Genomic DNA, 17285 nt, shown 5'->3' with positions numbered 1-17285 from the left:
TGTTCCCATCCCCCCGGCACCCTCCCTTTAAGGATTTATCAGCATTGATAAGATCCCCCCTCAGTCTTCTCTCCTCCAGACTAAAGCCCCAAGTCCCATCAGAAAGATGCTCCAGTCCCCTCATCTTTGTAGCCCTTTGCTGGACCCTCTCCAGCAGATCCCTGTCCTTCTTGACCCGGGGAGCCCCGAACTGGCCACAGTGCTCCAGATGTGGTCTCCCCAGGGCAGAGCAGAGGGGGAGGATGACCTCTCTCCAGCTGCTGGCCACGCTCTTCTTGATGCCCCCCAGGATGCCATTGGCCTTCTTGGCCACCAGGGCACATTGCTGGCTCGTGGGCATCCTGTTGTCCACCCAGACTCCCAGGTTGCTTTCCACAGAGCTGCTCTTCAGCAGGTCAGTCCCCAACCTGTACTGATGCATGGGGTTATTCCTCCCCAGGTGCAGTACCCTACATTGGTCCTTGTTGAATTTCATAAGGTTCCTCAATTTCATAATGTTCCTCTGCATCAGCAGATGAGGGCCATGGACGTCCAGACTGGGACAGGGAACAAGAAGCACCTCTGGCAGAGTCAAGCTCAGCGCACCCTGCACAGGTTCCTATGCTCTCGGGTGTCTTCAGTGGGGACAACCATGTCTTGAACCAGGAGGTCATGATTCCTCACCTGATCTCCTTCTCCTCCAGGATCTCCATGTCATCCGTCAGCAGCTTGCATGCGTAGCCAATGTTCATTGCGGTCTCTGCAACATGCAGGTGTCAACAGCTGATGGCCACATGGTGCTTCCCCCCCCCAACCCTGAGGCAGCCCCCAGCCCTCGGGTCCAACAGCCCTTGGTGGGCAGCAGCTGCTGGGGGCTCTGCCCCAGCTCTGTGCCATCATCCAGATGGCTTCCCCGGTTTCAGTTTCCCCATGGGTTACACGACCTGTGGGACATGCTGTTATTTTATATTAAAGGGAAGAGCAGAACCTGGTGGTTTCCCGCCCTGGGGTCTCCTTTCTCTTTGATCCTGGTTAGGGGAGAAGCTGAAGTGTGTTGGTGGGTTCTGGGGTTGCCTCCACTGACCTTGTTTGTCTCCTGTCAGCACCCACACTTTAATGTTGCCCAGTTTCAGCAGCTGGATGGTCTCAGGGACTCCATCTTGCAACTTGTCCTCAATGGCCGTGGCCCCAAGCAGCTGGAAGGAGGGTGAGTGGGTGGCATGACATGGGGCAGGGCAAGATGCAGAGGTGGGAATTACCCCTGGATCCAGTGAGGGTTCCTTGCCCATGGATAGACACAACCTGACAGATATCTAACCCAGTGTCTACTGGCATGTCATAAAGTCACCCCTGGGGGGAAGGTCTGCCTGCCCTCCCACCCAGGGGAAGGGTGTTGGGTTGGACACTTCACCCCCTCATCCCAGAGAGCTGAACCCCTCACTCCTGCCCTCTGTGGGACCAGCAGAGCTGGTTCCTCCAAAACCCCGGCCTCATCCCACCTGCAGGTTCTGCTCCATCTCCTCGTACAGCTTGTCCAGCTCCCGCGCGCGGTCCTGCAGCAGGACGCTGGCCTCATGGTGCCTCCTGCTCCACACGCTGTACTCGACCTCGCTCACCTCCTTGCTGGCCAAGCATAAAGTCCTCAGTGTCTCCTCTGCAAAGCGCTGCAGAGATAAGACATCAGGTTTCCCTTCCCTCAACCAGGATGACTCTCACAGTGGACCAGGGCATCATGCCAGCCAGCCACAATGCTCCCATGGGCAGGGCCAGAAGACCCTGCAGGATCTGAGGGTCTCCCTCTGGGCTCTGACTCCCTCCCCCACCCTACAGCATCCCCATAAGCAGCCTTGCGATGCAACTGGTCCATGCAGAACACCAAAGGTGTATTTGATGCCCTCTTACCCCCTGTCCCATATGCAGGTGGGGCTTCTAGAGCAGAAGGAAGAAAGAAGGACCAAAATTCTGAAGGCAGAGGGAGAAAGAGCAGCCAGGGGACTCCAGGACACCCAGCCCAAAGCCAGCAGCAGGGAGACCAGCCCTTTCTGCCCCAAACTCACATCCAGCGCCATCTCGGTGAAGGTCTCATTGGGCCCTCGCCTCTGCAGTCTCTCCAGGATGACCGTGTCAGCCCCTTTGGTGTAGAGCCGGATCATGCCCTGGGGGTCTCGCACTGGGAAGGAGGGGAAGGACAGCATATGTACCCAGGGAGATGGCTCCCACGCATCGCTGTCCCCATGCAATGGCCATGCTGCAGAAGGCACCACAGCGGACGCTAGTGCTTTTCTGCTCACAGTCATAAGAAGCACAGGAATTTCCCCAGATCTACACCACCATGAGGCAGGACCAGGTCTCAAGGACTCCCAGTTCCTCACACACCTCCTCTGAGCCCCTGATTTACTCATGCTTTCTGCTCAAACCCTTTAGTCGCTGCTCAAACCCTTCTTGGCTGCCTTCACCAAGGTATCAGGGTGAGCAAAACCACCGGGATGACCAGGATGGTCCTTAAGAGCCCCTATGCCAGTTGTGGTCAATCACAGCCATCCCAGTGCCATCCCTTGTAGGGCTGAGTACGGAAGGGACCCTCCATGTTCCTGGGGTGGCCCCCAAGACACCCCGTCCTGCTCACCCAGGACAGACATCCTCTTGCGATCGCTGTTGAAGTCCAGCATGGCCAGCACTTTGTATGTCCTCTTCATCCCCAGCTCACTGATGGTGATGGTGTCTTGTGTTCGGGCCAGAAAGACGTACCCCAAGTTCCTGGCTGCCAACACCAGCGCTTCTTCATCCGGTGAAGCTGCCTGATAAACCAGCTGGTCTGCAGAAGAGGAGTAGGAGTTAGACAAGACTCCCAGCTAAGCAACTCTTGGTGGCCAAGTCCATGAAGGCCTTCTCCACCAGACTGCCTTGCTCCTGCCAGCCGGTAGCCAGTCAGTAGGGCAGCCACCACCTGAAACACCCTGTTCTTTCCCAGCACCAACATTATCTGTGGAGACCCTAAAGTCCAAGCCACGAGGCTAGGGAAACAGTCCTGCTTGTCCCATCTCTTCTGCTCATTGCCTCAGGTAGGACATGTGCCCAGACAGGGATGGATTATCCCCGCTGTGCTTCTGTTCCAACTAATTAGCTTTAAAACAAACCCGAATGTACACATCCATGATGCTCGGACAGTGGTCCAAAGCATCCCCAGGCTCTCACGCCACCTGCACCCCCCCAGCAAAGCCATTGTTGGGCAATGTCAAAAGCCATCATGGCTCTGATGCCTTGAACGGCAGCTCAACCCCACTCCGAGCACGTCAACCACTGTGGTCAACCCACCGCCCTTCTCCTCCACCATGACGGTGTGGCAGAGGGCCAGCAGCCTCAGGAACTCCCTCAGCACGGGGTCACTGTCCCGCCGGGCAGCTTCCAGCAGCGTCGCGTCGCAAAAGTTCAACTTCTTCTCCCCGTGGTGGCTCCAGGTCAACCCTGACCCCTGCAAGAGGCACGGGCAGACTGCAGGCACCCGAGAGAGGGACCGAGCACGGGGCACCGCACCGGGGATGCTGCTGGCTCGCAATACAGCAACCCTGTGCCGGCACGGTCCGATTCCAATCAGAGTCCATAAGTGGAGCTCTGCATTGGGGGTGAGTATAAAAAGGTTGGGAATAATAATAATAATAATAATAAATTAAATAAAACTCAGAACAGCATTATTTTATAAACCTGGTGGTTTCCCTGTCCTCAACTGGCAGCTGAGAACTGGCAAACTCGCCAGCCTGAGGAAGCGCATGCCTCTGTTAGAGCATGGGATCCCGTCGTAAGCAAGCTGTGCTCCAAACCCACGGGCTGGTCCTGCTGCCGGTGTAATCAATAACTGCCGCGGCTTTGGGGCCGGTGAGGAGCAGCGCCCGACCCCGCGCCACATGGGAGAGGGGAGTTACGCACCGATGGCTGCTTGTTCCCACGGCCCGTGCCTGTACCTGCCAAAATAAAAATAATTCAATTAATAGAGAGCTGGCAGCGGGCATCACTCGCAGGGGCTCCGAGTGGTTTCTCTAGAAGGGACTGCGGCTTTTTCTGGCCAAAAGGGACCAGTTTGCAGCATCTGCTAGGTGTCGGTCATGAGCCAGGTTCTGTTGGGATGTCCAGGTTTGACTTACTTGGCTCTTGGACTGTTCCAACTTTCTACATGGTTTTACTGTTAAAAATTCAGGTTTAGCCTTCCCCCATGTTTCCCGGGAGACTCTGCGGTTGGCCAGAGACCGGTGAGATCACAGGGGTGTGACACGTCCATCAGGCAGGGGAAAAACGGGGTTTATTCCTGCTTAAAAACTTTGCCACATTATTTTTTTTTTTTTCTCCTCTTTGCTTTCAGCACTGTCCATTTGTCCCAATTTATCTCAGGAAAAAGGAGCTCCATGTTAAAGCTCTGGTCTGTCCCACTTGCTAAATTTCACTAATTAAGCACTGAGACAGCTCCCAAAGGCCAACTGAGAGCTCGAGTAAGTGTAGCGATAAGAAAAGGAAGGACTTGGCAATTCTCAGGTTTCTAAGGGAAAAAAAACAAGCAGAATCATAAAAAAGCCCCAAGAGCACTGACATGCATTCCCTGTAAAGAAACAACCTGAGGGAAACGATAATTTCTTTGCATCCTCCATAGGTAACCTGAAAGCCTCAGAGTGCCCAGATTTGGAAACCAAGCTGGAGATTCACCAGAAAGCGATGCAAAGAAGAAAAGCAAAACCTCCTTTTTCTCTCCAAGACTTTAATAGAAAATAAAAATCCATGGTCCTCACTGGTCCATCACCCCGTGGCTCCTATGCCTGCCCTGTCCTGGACACCTGGGCCACCATCATCCAGGTGGGATCCACCTCACTCAGACTACGTGTTTGCCATGTGGCTGTGCTGAGCTCCTAACCCCAGGCTCCCTTTTGTATCAGGGCAGACCTAGCTGATCTCAGCTGAATTTGGGGCACGATACATCTCCCGAAAGGCAGGCACGTGTTTCAGGAGGGCAGAACTGTGCCCTGTGGGAGCACAAGACAAATGTGACTGCCGGCATGGTGGTCCCTGCAAAGCACCACTAACAGGGGCGATGAGAACAAGATGAACTCCTACAGCTTCCACTTGCACGCCAGACCACCAAAATTGATCCACAAGCCCCAAGCTTCCTAGCAAGCCAGGAGAAGAACCAAAGTGGCCTAAATTGAAGGTCTACCTCACTCGTGAGTCTCTATGAACTTGCATCCACCAAAAGTTACCATAGATGGTCCCGTTGATGCAGCATTTCTTGAAGCTCATAACATTTTGTGTCAAGGTGCCAGTCTTGTCCGAGAAGATATATTCGATCTGGCCAAGCTGATCATTGAGGCTGGTGCTTCTGGCTTTTGCTGGAATGTCCTTGACAGCGTAATACATTTCCAGATCCCAGTTGATAAAAAAGCTGTTCACCAGATAGATGAATTCGAACCTAGGGAGTCCGATAGAAGAAAACTTACACCGAGGAAGGAGATCTCATTACTCACATCCCAGGGGGTCTTGGGGATCTGACACAGGATGAAAGGGCAGAGGGCAACTCCCCACCTGGATCCTATTGCTCTGAGCTTGGGGGGAGCAAGAGGGTTTTCATTGTGCATGGCCAGTTTTCCAGAAGGCTCATCACATGGGAGTGAGAGCCCACTGGGTGCCAGGCTACTGGCCCCCCCCTCTGGAAATCTGGCCCTTGATGACAAAATTCATAGATCTGGAGATTCAGTGAAGGGCCGAAGGGTTTGGAAACTGCTTCTTCCAGCACAAATTGTGATTATTGCCTGCTCACAATGGCTGCGCCCTTCTCTTCTCGACCCTGCTGGTGGGAAACACCACCCTCATCAGTCTCATCCTCAGCCTGCCCACAGTTTCCAACCTCAGTACCTCAGTCTTTGCATCCCTTCTCTGGGTTTCCTCTGAGAAGACCTCAAAGCACATCATCAATGTTTGTAAGACACCCCCCCCATCCATCCTTACCCTCTTACGGCTAAGGGAACACATGGGAATGACTTGCTCAGGATCACAGCTGGATCTTTTGTGCAGCCTCATTTTGTGGCTTAAACTGAGGTGCCAGATGATGGCCAAGGACAGGGAGTGGGGTACTGATCTCTGATCACTTCCAAGCTCTGGTGTTCTTACGTTATATACATGGACATGGGTATGATGATGCTCAGGAGGATTGTGAAGCCCCAGAAGTTGAAGAAGGCCTGCTGGGCAGGAGTTGTATGCTTGTAGAGAGCAGAGAGGTAGCTGTGCTTCTCCTGGAACATCCTGGCCCAGAACCCAGAGGCAACAGCGAGGCACAGCGACGTGGCCAACAGCACCAGGAAGATCTGAGATAGGAAGCCAGGATGAGACTGTCACATCACGGAGAGCCCACCAGACTCTTTTCTAGGACCAACCATTGCCCCTTCCAGACTGTTTGCCTCATTTAGTTGTAAACTTGTGGAAAGTGTCCTTGTGCCTTCAGGTTCTCAGAGCTTATCATGGGCCAAGACTGAAGGACCACAGCATGTATTTCCGCTTGACACACACAGCAAACCCCAACTTTCCCACCCTCCTCAGACACCAGCTCCTTGGACAAGGGGGTGTCCTACAGCCTTCCTTCTGAAGTGCCAGTGAACAGAGGAATGCTGGTGGCCAATTTGAGAGGTGATGACACTCAACCACCAGGAACAGGAATAAGAGCCATCCAGTTCCTCATTATGACCACGCTGTTTTGCTTCCCCCAGAGGAAAGGCTCCTCCTTCCCCCATCCTCCTGCAGGTCCCTCAGCACAAAATGCCTCCTGGGACCTGCACGGTTATGGGTTAGTAGAGCAGGCCAGGAGGGCTTGGAGCTCCTGAATACTCCAGCTGGTTCAAGGGTCTGCTCTACAGCTGAGGACTCAAAGCTGCCAGCACCCAGGGTTTAAGCAACACAAGCACCACACAGACTGCTGCAGACCCGGCAACTGCCACTTCCTGAGAACATCACTTGGTATTTGCCCATAACATGTTAAACCCAAGATATTTTGAGCAAAATATCACAAGCTTAAGAAAATCAGCATCACCCAAGCAAGCAGCCTCTCATGAGAAGACTTGTGAGCAACCCCAGGAGGCCAATGGACCAGGGCAAGAGGTATTTGCACCACACTCACTATGATCACCAGCCGGTCCATCATGCGGTCCAGCTTGGTTTTCTTCCGCTTGATCTTTCCACAGTTCCTCATAATTTTTGTATCAAATCCTGGACAAGAAACATTTAGAAGTAAAAATGCAAGTCCACAGCCCCCAGCAGGTTGACTTGCAGCTAAGTGATGCTGGTTTCCTCCATAACAACATCTCCCCACCTCTGAAGACTTCAGAGAACCACATCCCTCCATCAGTGGTTAATCAAGCCGTGGCTGCACACTGGGAGAAGTGCTGCTTAGACCAGATCCTACCCCTCCCCTCTACCCACAGCCACTCATGGCCAAGCTCTCAGCTGTGCTGAGCCGCAAGCACAAAGGGCCACAAAGTGGATCCAGGACGTGGTGCGGGTGAAATATAACCTGGGATGAGCAGAGCTTTGGTACCACCACACCATCTCCCTGAGAATGGGACCTGCTGGTGCCAGAAGAGCTTGGGCAGCTTAAAATCCCCATCCCCGGTCACCTGGGTGTTTTCTGCCCTTCCTGGGTGCCCACCTGCGTAGATAACCAAGCCGTAGCAAACGTCGGTGTTGCGAAGCTTGCAGCCTCGCAGCAAGATCCTTTCGCTGTCAAGTGAGTAGGTCTCACCCCTCCACTCCAGCGTGCCAGTGAAGCTGTGCATGCGGCTGTTGGGCTCCTCACAGGTCACTCTCCCTTGAGCAGAGGGCACGATTCAGGTGATGGCATTGGGGGAAATGAGAGGACCTTCATCTCCCCTCATCCCCCTCCCCCCCCATGCTTGCCCCCTCCCAAGAGGGGTGTTGGGGGCTTCTCAGGGAGATTCAGGTCTTGTCAGGGCATCTCCAGATCCAGCTGAGGTATGGGTGGCTCAAATTAAGGCTAAGCTGGAGGGCCACCTTGCTGTGCTGGGATGGTGCTCAGTCCAGGAACTGCCCTGGGCTATAAAACTGGAGAAAGTAGAAACCCAGAGCCTCCGAGAGGGGATTCTGCATCCTATGGAGGACCAAAGGGGAAAAAATCCAAGGTCTGAGCTCAGGTTTGGGAGCCACACACTTGATTCCAGGGCAGAGGGAAAGGGGGAAGGTGCAGAACCCTGATGGACCTGTCACAGAGCCACTCTGCTGGGGAAGGGCCTCCACACAAGGTCGTTGGCTCCTTGCAGGCAGGAGCACATGCAACCTCCCATTGGATCGATGGCACTTGGTGCCTGAGGGGGACAGAGACTTCCCGAGGCTGAACCCATCCCATTCCAGCGGGATGGCCGCATCCTGGCCTGTCTGGGAGACTCACCATCAAAGGCAGCCATGCTCTCCTCGCTCACCAGCTCCTGGTGGGTGACCAGAAGGGCTTGTCTGAACTTCAGGTTTGTTTCCCTGAGAACAAGAGCCAGGGAGGGAAAAATAAAACAACCCGGTGGAGTAACAGAGCTGTTAATTTTGCTGTCGGACCCATGGGACAGAGAAGCCGTTAATTATCGGGTGATTACATGAGTGGTGGCAATGAAAAGTGAGATAGGGACCTATCGTGCCAGATGTGGAGCTCTCTTGCAGGGAGAGAGCCCTGGCCCGGTGACCCCACCATTAAATCATCCAGCAGATGGAGGCAGGAAGGATGGGGAGCTGCTCTCCTCAGCATGGCTGGGAGGGAGCTGAGAGACGGAGAGAGATGCCCGAGGTCACCAGCTGCTCTGTGGAAGCCTCAAAAGTGGTTTTGGCAGCCCATTTTCAAAATTTGGGGCCCAAATCCCATTTCTTGGGTGTCTGTAGGTTTAGCGTTCAGAGGATCCCCTACATCCCATGGTTTCTGCTGGACTTGGAGCCCTCCCTGTGTGCCTGATCCCCCCACCCCAGTGCCGTGGGGGCTCAAGACCGGAGGCTTCAGCCGTTGGCTGGGATGTCTCTGCCCCTCTCCTCCCATGGCAATCGTGGTCCTGTGCCCCTCTCCTCACCCATCGATGTCGGCAGTCTCCACGTAGCACAGGCTGCTGGGCTCTGAGCTGCACAGCAAGAGCATGTCGGCCTTGAAGAGCAAGAAGTGGGGAGAGAGCACCTGGTTGAGCACCTCCTTGCCAAAAATCCCCCCCCGCAGCCACCCCCCGGCACGCGGCCAGCTCCAAGGCCCTGCTCACCGGGACAAAACTCTCCTTACGCAGGCGGACGATGTCCCCGACGCAGATGTCACGCCATTTCTGCCAGCGGAAGCTGCAGGAGAATTACAGGGGAAATTTTTACCCTCGCAGAAGTGGGGGAACGGGGGCCGTGGCTGTTTCTGTCCTCTGTGTCTGTCCCAGCTTCTTGCATGAATGGGGTCTCCAGATTGTTGGGTCCTCTGCCACCATGGCGGCCTCCCATCTGCATGACCAAAGGGCGCCTAAGCACTGAGGATGGCACAAGTACCCATTTGTCACCCATTTGCGGGTGGCAGGGACTCACAGCCCCCTGGCCGCAGGTGGGAAATGTTGCTCCTTCCCTGGACCAGTGTTTAGCAGGAGTATGACTCCATGGGTTAGATATGAAGACTTGGAGGAACTTCTGTGGCCAGGAAACCCATCTCCCAGCATATCACAGGAAATTAGGGCTTTTTTAGACCTGTTGTCTGTGACTGGGGTATGATCATCCCTACAAGGGAACAGTTGGACCTGCAGCAGATTTTGGGAGGTGATGGGAGTTTGCAGAGTGAGGGACATTCCCACCAAAGCCCTTCTCATCTGCTATGCCCAAGGATGCTCAGCACTTCAGATGATCCATCATCATTCCACACAGGCCTGGAAAACATGGGAACAGCTTCCCAAAGCCCCTCACCTCTTCCCAGACAGGATTTCACATGGTCTGTTGTTGATGTTTCTGTCACTTTGGTGACGGCCCTGCACAGAGGAGAGAAAAAAAAAGGCCAAAAGAAAGGGATGGGCTATGCCAGACTTCCTTGTCCCATGAAAACAACCCTCTTCATGCCATAATCTGCTGCCTCAGCCCCAGGGCAAGATCTGCTTTCTGAAGCCATTGGAAGATGTATTCTGATGAACAAAGAGGCAAAATTCCCCCGAGGCATTTCTGGGGACTAACTTGGGAATGTAGCCATTGGTTAAGATATTAAAGATGACAAAGATGGGGGTCTAGACCGCAAGGAAAGCAGCCGGCTGGTCACATCCTTCCCAAGGGAAAATAGAAAGTGTTTTGGACATGGTAAAGTTGATGGTACCTCAGGAACGATGAATGATGGCAACTCCCAAGCTTTTCAGTTCATCCCACAGCAAAGGAGCCCTTTCTGCCAACCGTCCTCCCCCCAGGACCTTTGCCCAATACTCACAGCCTTTTGCTCAAACTCATACTCACAATGTCATCAATCAAGTCTCGTAGACCCCGGATGGTGAGAAGGCAGCTCAGGGGGAACAGCAGAGTGTACCAGGGCAGTGTGGAGATCTCAGGGAAGGTCTAGAGAAGGAGAATTTTAGACCACTGACACAACTTTCATCCCACCTTGGGACACTTGAGGTGACTCCTCGCTCCCATGTGCCCTTCCCAACCAGCACCTGAGGATGGCAGGAACCCATCTAAGACGAGTCAAATCAACATCTCTGTCTACGGAGAACTGTTTCATTGAATTTCCACCTCTTTTTTGAAGTGGAAGTGTGAAATGCATGTGAGTCCCTGAATTTGGAGGGTAGGATTTCTATTTAGGTGTGGTCCACATGAGCTTCGCTTACATCCAAACCCAATCACTTTAAAGTAATGAAACTTAATATAGGTTAAACCCCTCAGAGTTCATGAAAGACAATGAACACTACTGAAAAGCCGCATCCTTCACACCATTTTGGACCAGAATCCCCTATTCTAAACACCAGACAACCCTCTTTTGCTAGACAGTCTCGCACACCTTGGTGTCCAGCCCACCTGTAAGAGGATGACAAAGACGAAGTAGACATTGGCCATGCGATGAAACTGCTCATAGAGGTTCAGTGGCAGGAAGGTAAAGATGTTGTACTTGGCTGTCTTAATGGCATTGCCCTGCAGAAGAAAGGCATGAAGTGAAGGATGTGCTTTGAAAATACCAAAAACGTTCTGGCGTTTTTAGGACTTCTCAACTTTGCATGGCATAAGAGATGCCTTTAAAAATTTACCGAAGCCATAATGAAAAGAACATATTGGAGCAAAGGGTCATATAAAATTGAAACAAAATAATTTGCTTCTGATCATCTAAAGCATACCTCACGGACCCCCAACTGGATAGTCATTATTTAGCTGGGAAAAAAAATAATCCGGTTTTGTTAAATTTAAACTTTTTCAAAAGTCTTTCTTTTGATTTGACCATCAGACTAAAAAGTATCCTTCATACAGTTCTGCTCCTTGGCTGACAGTTTCAGAGGGCATCTGGGGCACCAGGCAGGGAGCAGCCCTTCCTCTTCATTGAGGATTATGTATGTGACTCTCCATTCTACTGGAGCATCTCTGACATGTCACCCCTGACCACCACCAGCTCAGGAATCAGGGACTGGGTAAAGAAATGGCCCAGGACTGGCCCAGGCTGACTCACCGCATACTTCTTCTTGGACAGACAGAAGGCAAATTTCTTCTTGAACTGCATGTGGTAGTTTCGGTCATTGGCCCTCACCTCCCAGGTGAAAGCTGGAAAAGCAAGTGGATATCCACCAGCTCTCATCAGAGCCAGGCCCTGGCCATCAGCCTCTGGCCTCCAAGGAGGACACAAGGACCAGTGATGGTGCCACTGGGCTCATGGTGACCCACTACTGGCATTCCATAGTGCACCTACAGCTTGAGAGCAGCTGGAAGTACAGCTGGGATGGAACTGGACCTTTGGGGTCAGCTGGATCACAGAGTGGACAGAGGGGGCAGGAGGCCAAAAGCGTCCAGAGATGTAGGACTGCTGCACACACTTCCCCTCTGAGCCTCAGGTTAACCCTTTGGGCTCAGGTTTGGTTTGACAGTAGAGTCAGGCCAGGTGAAGGATGACTCCTCCAAGCCCAGTCTTTGGTTGTTCCTCTCTTGATTTCATTTTTGCTATCCCAGTGCAGATACCACCGAGCAAGGGACATCCCAGCCATGTTCCCCAGCTCCTGCACTCTAGCTCACAGTCAATCCTTCCAGACTATTTCACCCTAAATCTGCTTCTTTCCCACCTCAAAATTCTATTGCACAGTCAACTTTCTCATAAATTGTCTAAAAAAAAGGGAAAAAAAACCCCAACCCAAACACACTTGTTGCACACTGACCTGGCAGCTGCTTCTTGCCATGCAGGCAGCCGGAGGCCGGGTCTTGTGCAGCCATGCTGCCACCGCTGCCAGGACCTAGGAACAAGGACAACCAAAGGTATTTGCAACGCTGAGCGAAGACAGCGTGATCCCACCGGGATGCTCCCACATCCCAAAGCTAGGACAAGAGGTAATGGGCACAAGCTTGAACATAGAAAGTTCCATCTTAACATGAGGAGGAACTTCTTTACTTTGAGGGTAGTGGAGCACTGGGACAGACTGCCCAGAGAGGTTGTGGAGTCTCCCACTCTGGAGCCATTCAAAATCCGCCTGGACACCGTCCTGTGCAACTACTGTAGGTGCCCCTGCTCTGGTGGGGGGGTTGGACTGGAAGATCTCCAGAGGTCCCTTCCAACCCTGACCATCCTGTGATTCTGTGGGCCCTCTGCCTCTCCAGGGACAGGACATCATGCAGAAGGGATGCTCTTCTGAGCACAGCTGGGGATGAGTGTCTTCCCTGGAGCCACAAACTAACTTAGACCTTTTTACTACCCCAGAGATATAAAGCCCCACGTTGACACCGTGTCCTCTGTAGCCATCTGAATGTCACAGACCAGTGACATCAGGCTGAATATTTGTCATCAGAAAATGTCTTTCGCCCTCTGACGCCTGATGTTCTTCGCTCCACCTTTTGCAGGACCAGCCACAGCTCAGATCTGAATTGCAATCCACTTCGCCCTGCCGTTTTTGTCCAACGGTCACAGATTTGCCCTTCACGGGTGCTTTACGCTCACTCAAACCTCACGTGAGCATTGACGCTGGGAGTCACCTGCATAGACCGCTGCCTTCTCAGTGTCCTCAGGGATGCTCCACGGCTTTGGCGTGGGTCATCTTTCAGACCCACCTTCGCCCAGTCCCAGCTGCTCACGACAAACTCAAAGACATTCTTCCTCTCCGAGGAAGTTATGGGAAATCATTTGAAGTTATCAGCGAGGAACAGAAACTCTCCCCGTCCTGCCATCACACCCGAGCACCCGTCATGCCCAGAGCACAGCCATCTTCATCAATGACAAGATTTCCCTTACGCTCAGTAGCTCAGTGACCTTCCCTGCAGGGATGTTAGGGAAGATTAATTAATGTTTGTGAAGCACTTTGTGATCCTTACATGAAAGGAGTCAGTGAGGTATAAAGCATTAATTACCTTATTATTAAATAATCCCACACAGAAGTCTGTCCCTGCCATTACTTTTTATCTCGCTCCTTTGATCACTTCTTTTTTCCATTCTTTCACCAAAGTGTCTACTCCTCTCCCTATTGCTCCTCATGGTACAAGGCAAATTTGGTACTGGTTTGCCCCAACACACGATGCTGCCCTGAGACGCTCGCAGATGCCACCAGCTGGGCCAGAGCTGTCACCTCATCCCAGCTCGAAGAGCTACGTGGGCAGCACCTTGGCCCCTGCGTCCAAGAGCTTGCCCCCAAAAATCTTTGATCCGCAACACCATCCTCTACCACTGAGGACTCAGCATTTGTCACTGTACTCAGATCCTAAATGTCACCCATGAACTCAGCACTTTTTGGGCCCATCTGTATTTTCACAGCACGGCTCGGAAGGAAGGGTTGCAGGGAGCTGCTGTGCGTGGTGTGACACTCACACAGAATCCCAGAATCCCAGACTGGTGGGGGTGGGAAGGGCCCTCTGGAGCTCCCCCATCCCACCCCCACCAGAGCAGGGGCACCTCCAGCAGTGGCACAGGACGGCGTCCAGGCGGGTTTGGGATGGCTCCAGAGGGGGAGACTCCCCCACCCCTCTGGGCAGCCTGTGCCACTGCTCTGCCGCCCTCACGGGAGAGAAGGCCCTCCTCAGGTGGAGCTGGAACTTCTTATGCTCAAGTTTGTGCCCACTCATGCTACATCCCAAGGCTCCAACTTTTTGGGACAACCGTATGTCCCACAGGTAAGTGGGAAGAGCAGGGATACCTGGAGGGACAGGAGATCTTCCATACCCAGCTGCACAGAAGCCCCTTGTTGCCCAGACAGGCTGTTCCCACTTTGGGCAAAATAAGGTGGCAAAGGATTTAACACAGAGAAATGCAGATCTTCCATCTTCCTCCCTGCTGTGATCCCACTCATGTCCTTGGCCCAGTGAAGCTGTCAGCCTGGGACATCTTTCCCTGCAGACAGCCCATTCTGGGCTGCATCTGGTTGCAGAGGGACAAGGGGGGGACACCAAACTGCCCTCCGTCTCCTGCTCCTGGCCAGGCACGTTTCCCAGCCTCCTCCTAACAGAGGGGTGGGCTCCCCTCACCATGCAGGGGTACCTCCTCCTCATGGACCATAAAGGAGCCAAGGGATATGGGCTAAATGGAGGTACTCGCACCTCAGGGAACATCCAACAGGAGACAAAATGAATCTCAGGGTATCCAGAATGGGGAAAACTGAGCCACCCGCTCACACCCCTCCAAACCAGCCAGTGCCCTTTGGCTCATACGGGTGGAGGCAACCATCCCGGCTGTGACTCCATCCCCAACACTGGGCCAGGACACACCAAAATCCTCACCAGCATGGTCCATCCTGCAGTCCCCAACCATGGGCAAGCAGGGTAGAGCCAGGGATGGCAGCCAGGGTCAACCCCAAGCCCAGCTCTCCAGTCAAGCTGGCAATGATGACATAGGTCCAGATTCAAGACAGGAAGTCAACACGCGGGTCAAGATCAGGTCTGGTGACAAAGGATGAGGGGAGACATAGTCCAGTGGTTGCTGTGCACGTCCATTGGGACCAGACAGCTCCAAGGCCAAGCCAGAAAGTCAGTCCATGGGTAGAGGGCTTGAGGCCATGGGTAGGCTGGGACCATAGCCAGGCACAAGCAAGTGGCCAAGCTAGAGAGAGACCCACCTACAATAAAGCTTGGGTTAGGACTGAGCCCCAGCGCTGAGCTTAAACAGAGCCCCGTGCCCATGGGCAGGTGTGGGAGAGGTCCCACGTGAGGCTGCTCGGGGCCATTAATGCCCGTTAGCGCCCTCGGGGCCCTGACTCCATTGCTCAAAGCATTTTCTGACCTTGCTCCTTGTTCCAGGACATTAATATTAAAGCTGAGGCTGACAGCGATGTGTGCCAAGACGTTTGCTTGAGCTCGCTGCTTCCAAACCAGTGAAGGGAGGACTCGCTTTGATCAACGGGTCCGACCCTGCCCTGCCTCTCCTGAAAATACACTGGAAGACTTCAGTCTTGTGTGTGGTCATCCTTTCAGAAGGTCCCTCTTGCGCTCCAGATCTGGCCAGAAGTTGAACATCCATCACGTGCCTGCTGGGCTTGGCCTCTCTCAGGCCCATTGTCCCCAGTAACGATTGCCATTACCTGCTCCGCGATGTTCATCTGCTCCGAAGCACAATGCCAGGCAAAAGCACAGCTCATTAAGCACCTGCAGTTGGCAGATGCAGGACCCTCTGCGGAGCCAAGCACCGTGCAAAGGCAACCGGGACTGCAGCCCCTCACCAGAGCCCAGGAGGAGGGGAAAAAGGGGAAAAAAAAATCATAGAATCATAGAATGGTTTAGGTTGGAAAAGACCTTGAAGATCATCGAGTTCCAACCTCCCTGCCCTGGGCAGGGACACCTCCCACCAGCCCAGGTTGCCCAAGATCACGTCCAGCCTGGCCTTGAACACCTCCAGGGATGGGGCCTCAACAACCTCTCTGGGCAACCTGTGCCAGTGCCTCACCACCCTTAAAGTGAAAAACTTCTTCCTAATGTTTAATCTAAACCTGCCCTCTTCCAGTTTGAAGCCATTCCCCCTCATCCTATCACTCCATGCCCCAGTAAAAAGTCCTTCCCCAGCTCTCCTGGAGCCCCTTTAGGCACTGGAAGGCCACAATAAGGTCTCCCCAGAGCCTTCTCTTCTCCAGGCTGAACCCCCCCAACTCTCTCAGCCTCTCCTCATAGGAGAGGTGCTCCAGCCCTCAGATCATCCTCATGGCTCCCCTCTGGACACGCTCCAGCAGGTCCATGTCCTTATGTTGGGGACTCCAGAGCTGGATGCAGGAGGGAGGAGAGCAAAAGGGAAGGAGGCAATAAAAAAAAAGAAGAGCGATTCAAAGTGCCGGAGAAATACTTCCAAGGAGGTATCCAAGAAACCTCCGTTCCAAGAAACCTCTCAACGAACCTCATTCATCACCTCAATAATTAGCAATAAAAGTTGCGCTTTGGGTAAGCGGGGAGAGGCCAGCAGCGGGTGCCGGGGTGCTCTGCCAGCACCAGCCACACGGGCCGGCGGCCAAACCCCGCACTGGCCCCAGACCGGCGCTTCCCGGGGCTGGAATGGGCCAGTGACGGCCAAAGGCACAGGACATCCTCTGACCGCTGCTCCACACCTCAGCTAGACCAACGGGGATTTATTAACCTACGGGATGTTCCTCCAACTCAATGCCTGGGATGAACCGGTCGGTCCACCCAGCCCGGCAGGGAACGTCCCGTCCCAGCGGTCCCCGAGGTCTCCGGCTGTAAAGCAGCCATGCGGTGCTGCTGGCTGCTAATGAGACCCAAAGTGGGGCTTTCTCACCCCCCAAAAATGGAATTTTAGGCTGGCGCAGGTTTGCGTGGCTGAACACAAATAAACCAGTTTTAAGCAGGAACGGGCACCGCGCCAGCGGGGTTTGGCCCGAGTTGGTGAAACACGCGGAGATTTATGTCGCGCGCTGATCCAACCTGCTGCCACGGGGTTTTGTTTCCCAAATCTCCGGATAAATGTCGAGTTGTTGCTCGGTACAGGAATTAGCGTGAGACTTGTTGGGTTCCCTGGGAGCACCCAGCAGACCCGGCACAGCCAGCGCTCGTGCCCGGGGCTTTTTGGTCACCTTTTTGCCCCTCTTAGCCAAAAAAAAAGGGGGTGACGGGACCAGCCTGACCCCCGCCCCGTCCCCTGCCCGGGGCTGGGGGGGGCGGCCCACACGAGCCCCGTGGCG

At 53.7% G+C, this 17285-nt stretch overlaps 1 protein-coding gene across 1 annotated transcript in view; it reads right to left on the bottom strand.

The window, feature by feature from the left end:
• Window positions 1–12402, bottom strand: part of ATP8B3 (ATPase, aminophospholipid transporter, class I, type 8B, member 3) — an 18772-nt gene extending 6370 nt beyond the window's left edge. Inside the window, exons 1-19 of the mRNA XM_009887885.1 lie at window positions 12348–12402; window positions 11651–11742; window positions 11011–11124; window positions 10453–10551; window positions 9922–9983; window positions 9249–9321; window positions 9069–9139; window positions 8411–8493; window positions 7655–7813; window positions 7127–7215; window positions 6127–6320; window positions 5220–5428; window positions 3904–3938; window positions 3295–3451; window positions 2606–2794; window positions 2037–2149; window positions 1479–1643; window positions 1064–1175; window positions 664–739 (exon numbers count right to left, since the gene is read on the bottom strand). Coding sequence (XP_009886187.1) covers window positions 664–739; window positions 1064–1175; window positions 1479–1643; window positions 2037–2149; window positions 2606–2794; window positions 3295–3451; window positions 3904–3938; window positions 5220–5428; window positions 6127–6320; window positions 7127–7215; window positions 7655–7813; window positions 8411–8493; window positions 9069–9139; window positions 9249–9321; window positions 9922–9983; window positions 10453–10551; window positions 11011–11124; window positions 11651–11742; window positions 12348–12402 — 2147 coding nt within the window. The remainder of the gene's footprint in view (window positions 1–663; window positions 740–1063; window positions 1176–1478; window positions 1644–2036; window positions 2150–2605; window positions 2795–3294; window positions 3452–3903; window positions 3939–5219; window positions 5429–6126; window positions 6321–7126; window positions 7216–7654; window positions 7814–8410; window positions 8494–9068; window positions 9140–9248; window positions 9322–9921; window positions 9984–10452; window positions 10552–11010; window positions 11125–11650; window positions 11743–12347) is intronic.
• Between the last annotated feature and the right edge of the window lie 4883 nt (window positions 12403–17285).

Source organism: Charadrius vociferus, unplaced genomic scaffold, assembly GCF_000708025.1.
Source record: "Charadrius vociferus isolate BGI_N301 unplaced genomic scaffold, ASM70802v2 scaffold1640, whole genome shotgun sequence".
Classification (NCBI taxonomy): Eukaryota; Metazoa; Chordata; class Aves; order Charadriiformes; family Charadriidae; genus Charadrius; species Charadrius vociferus.
The sequence above is the reverse complement of the archived record's forward strand: the minus strand, read 5'-3'. Positions and strand labels throughout refer to the sequence as shown.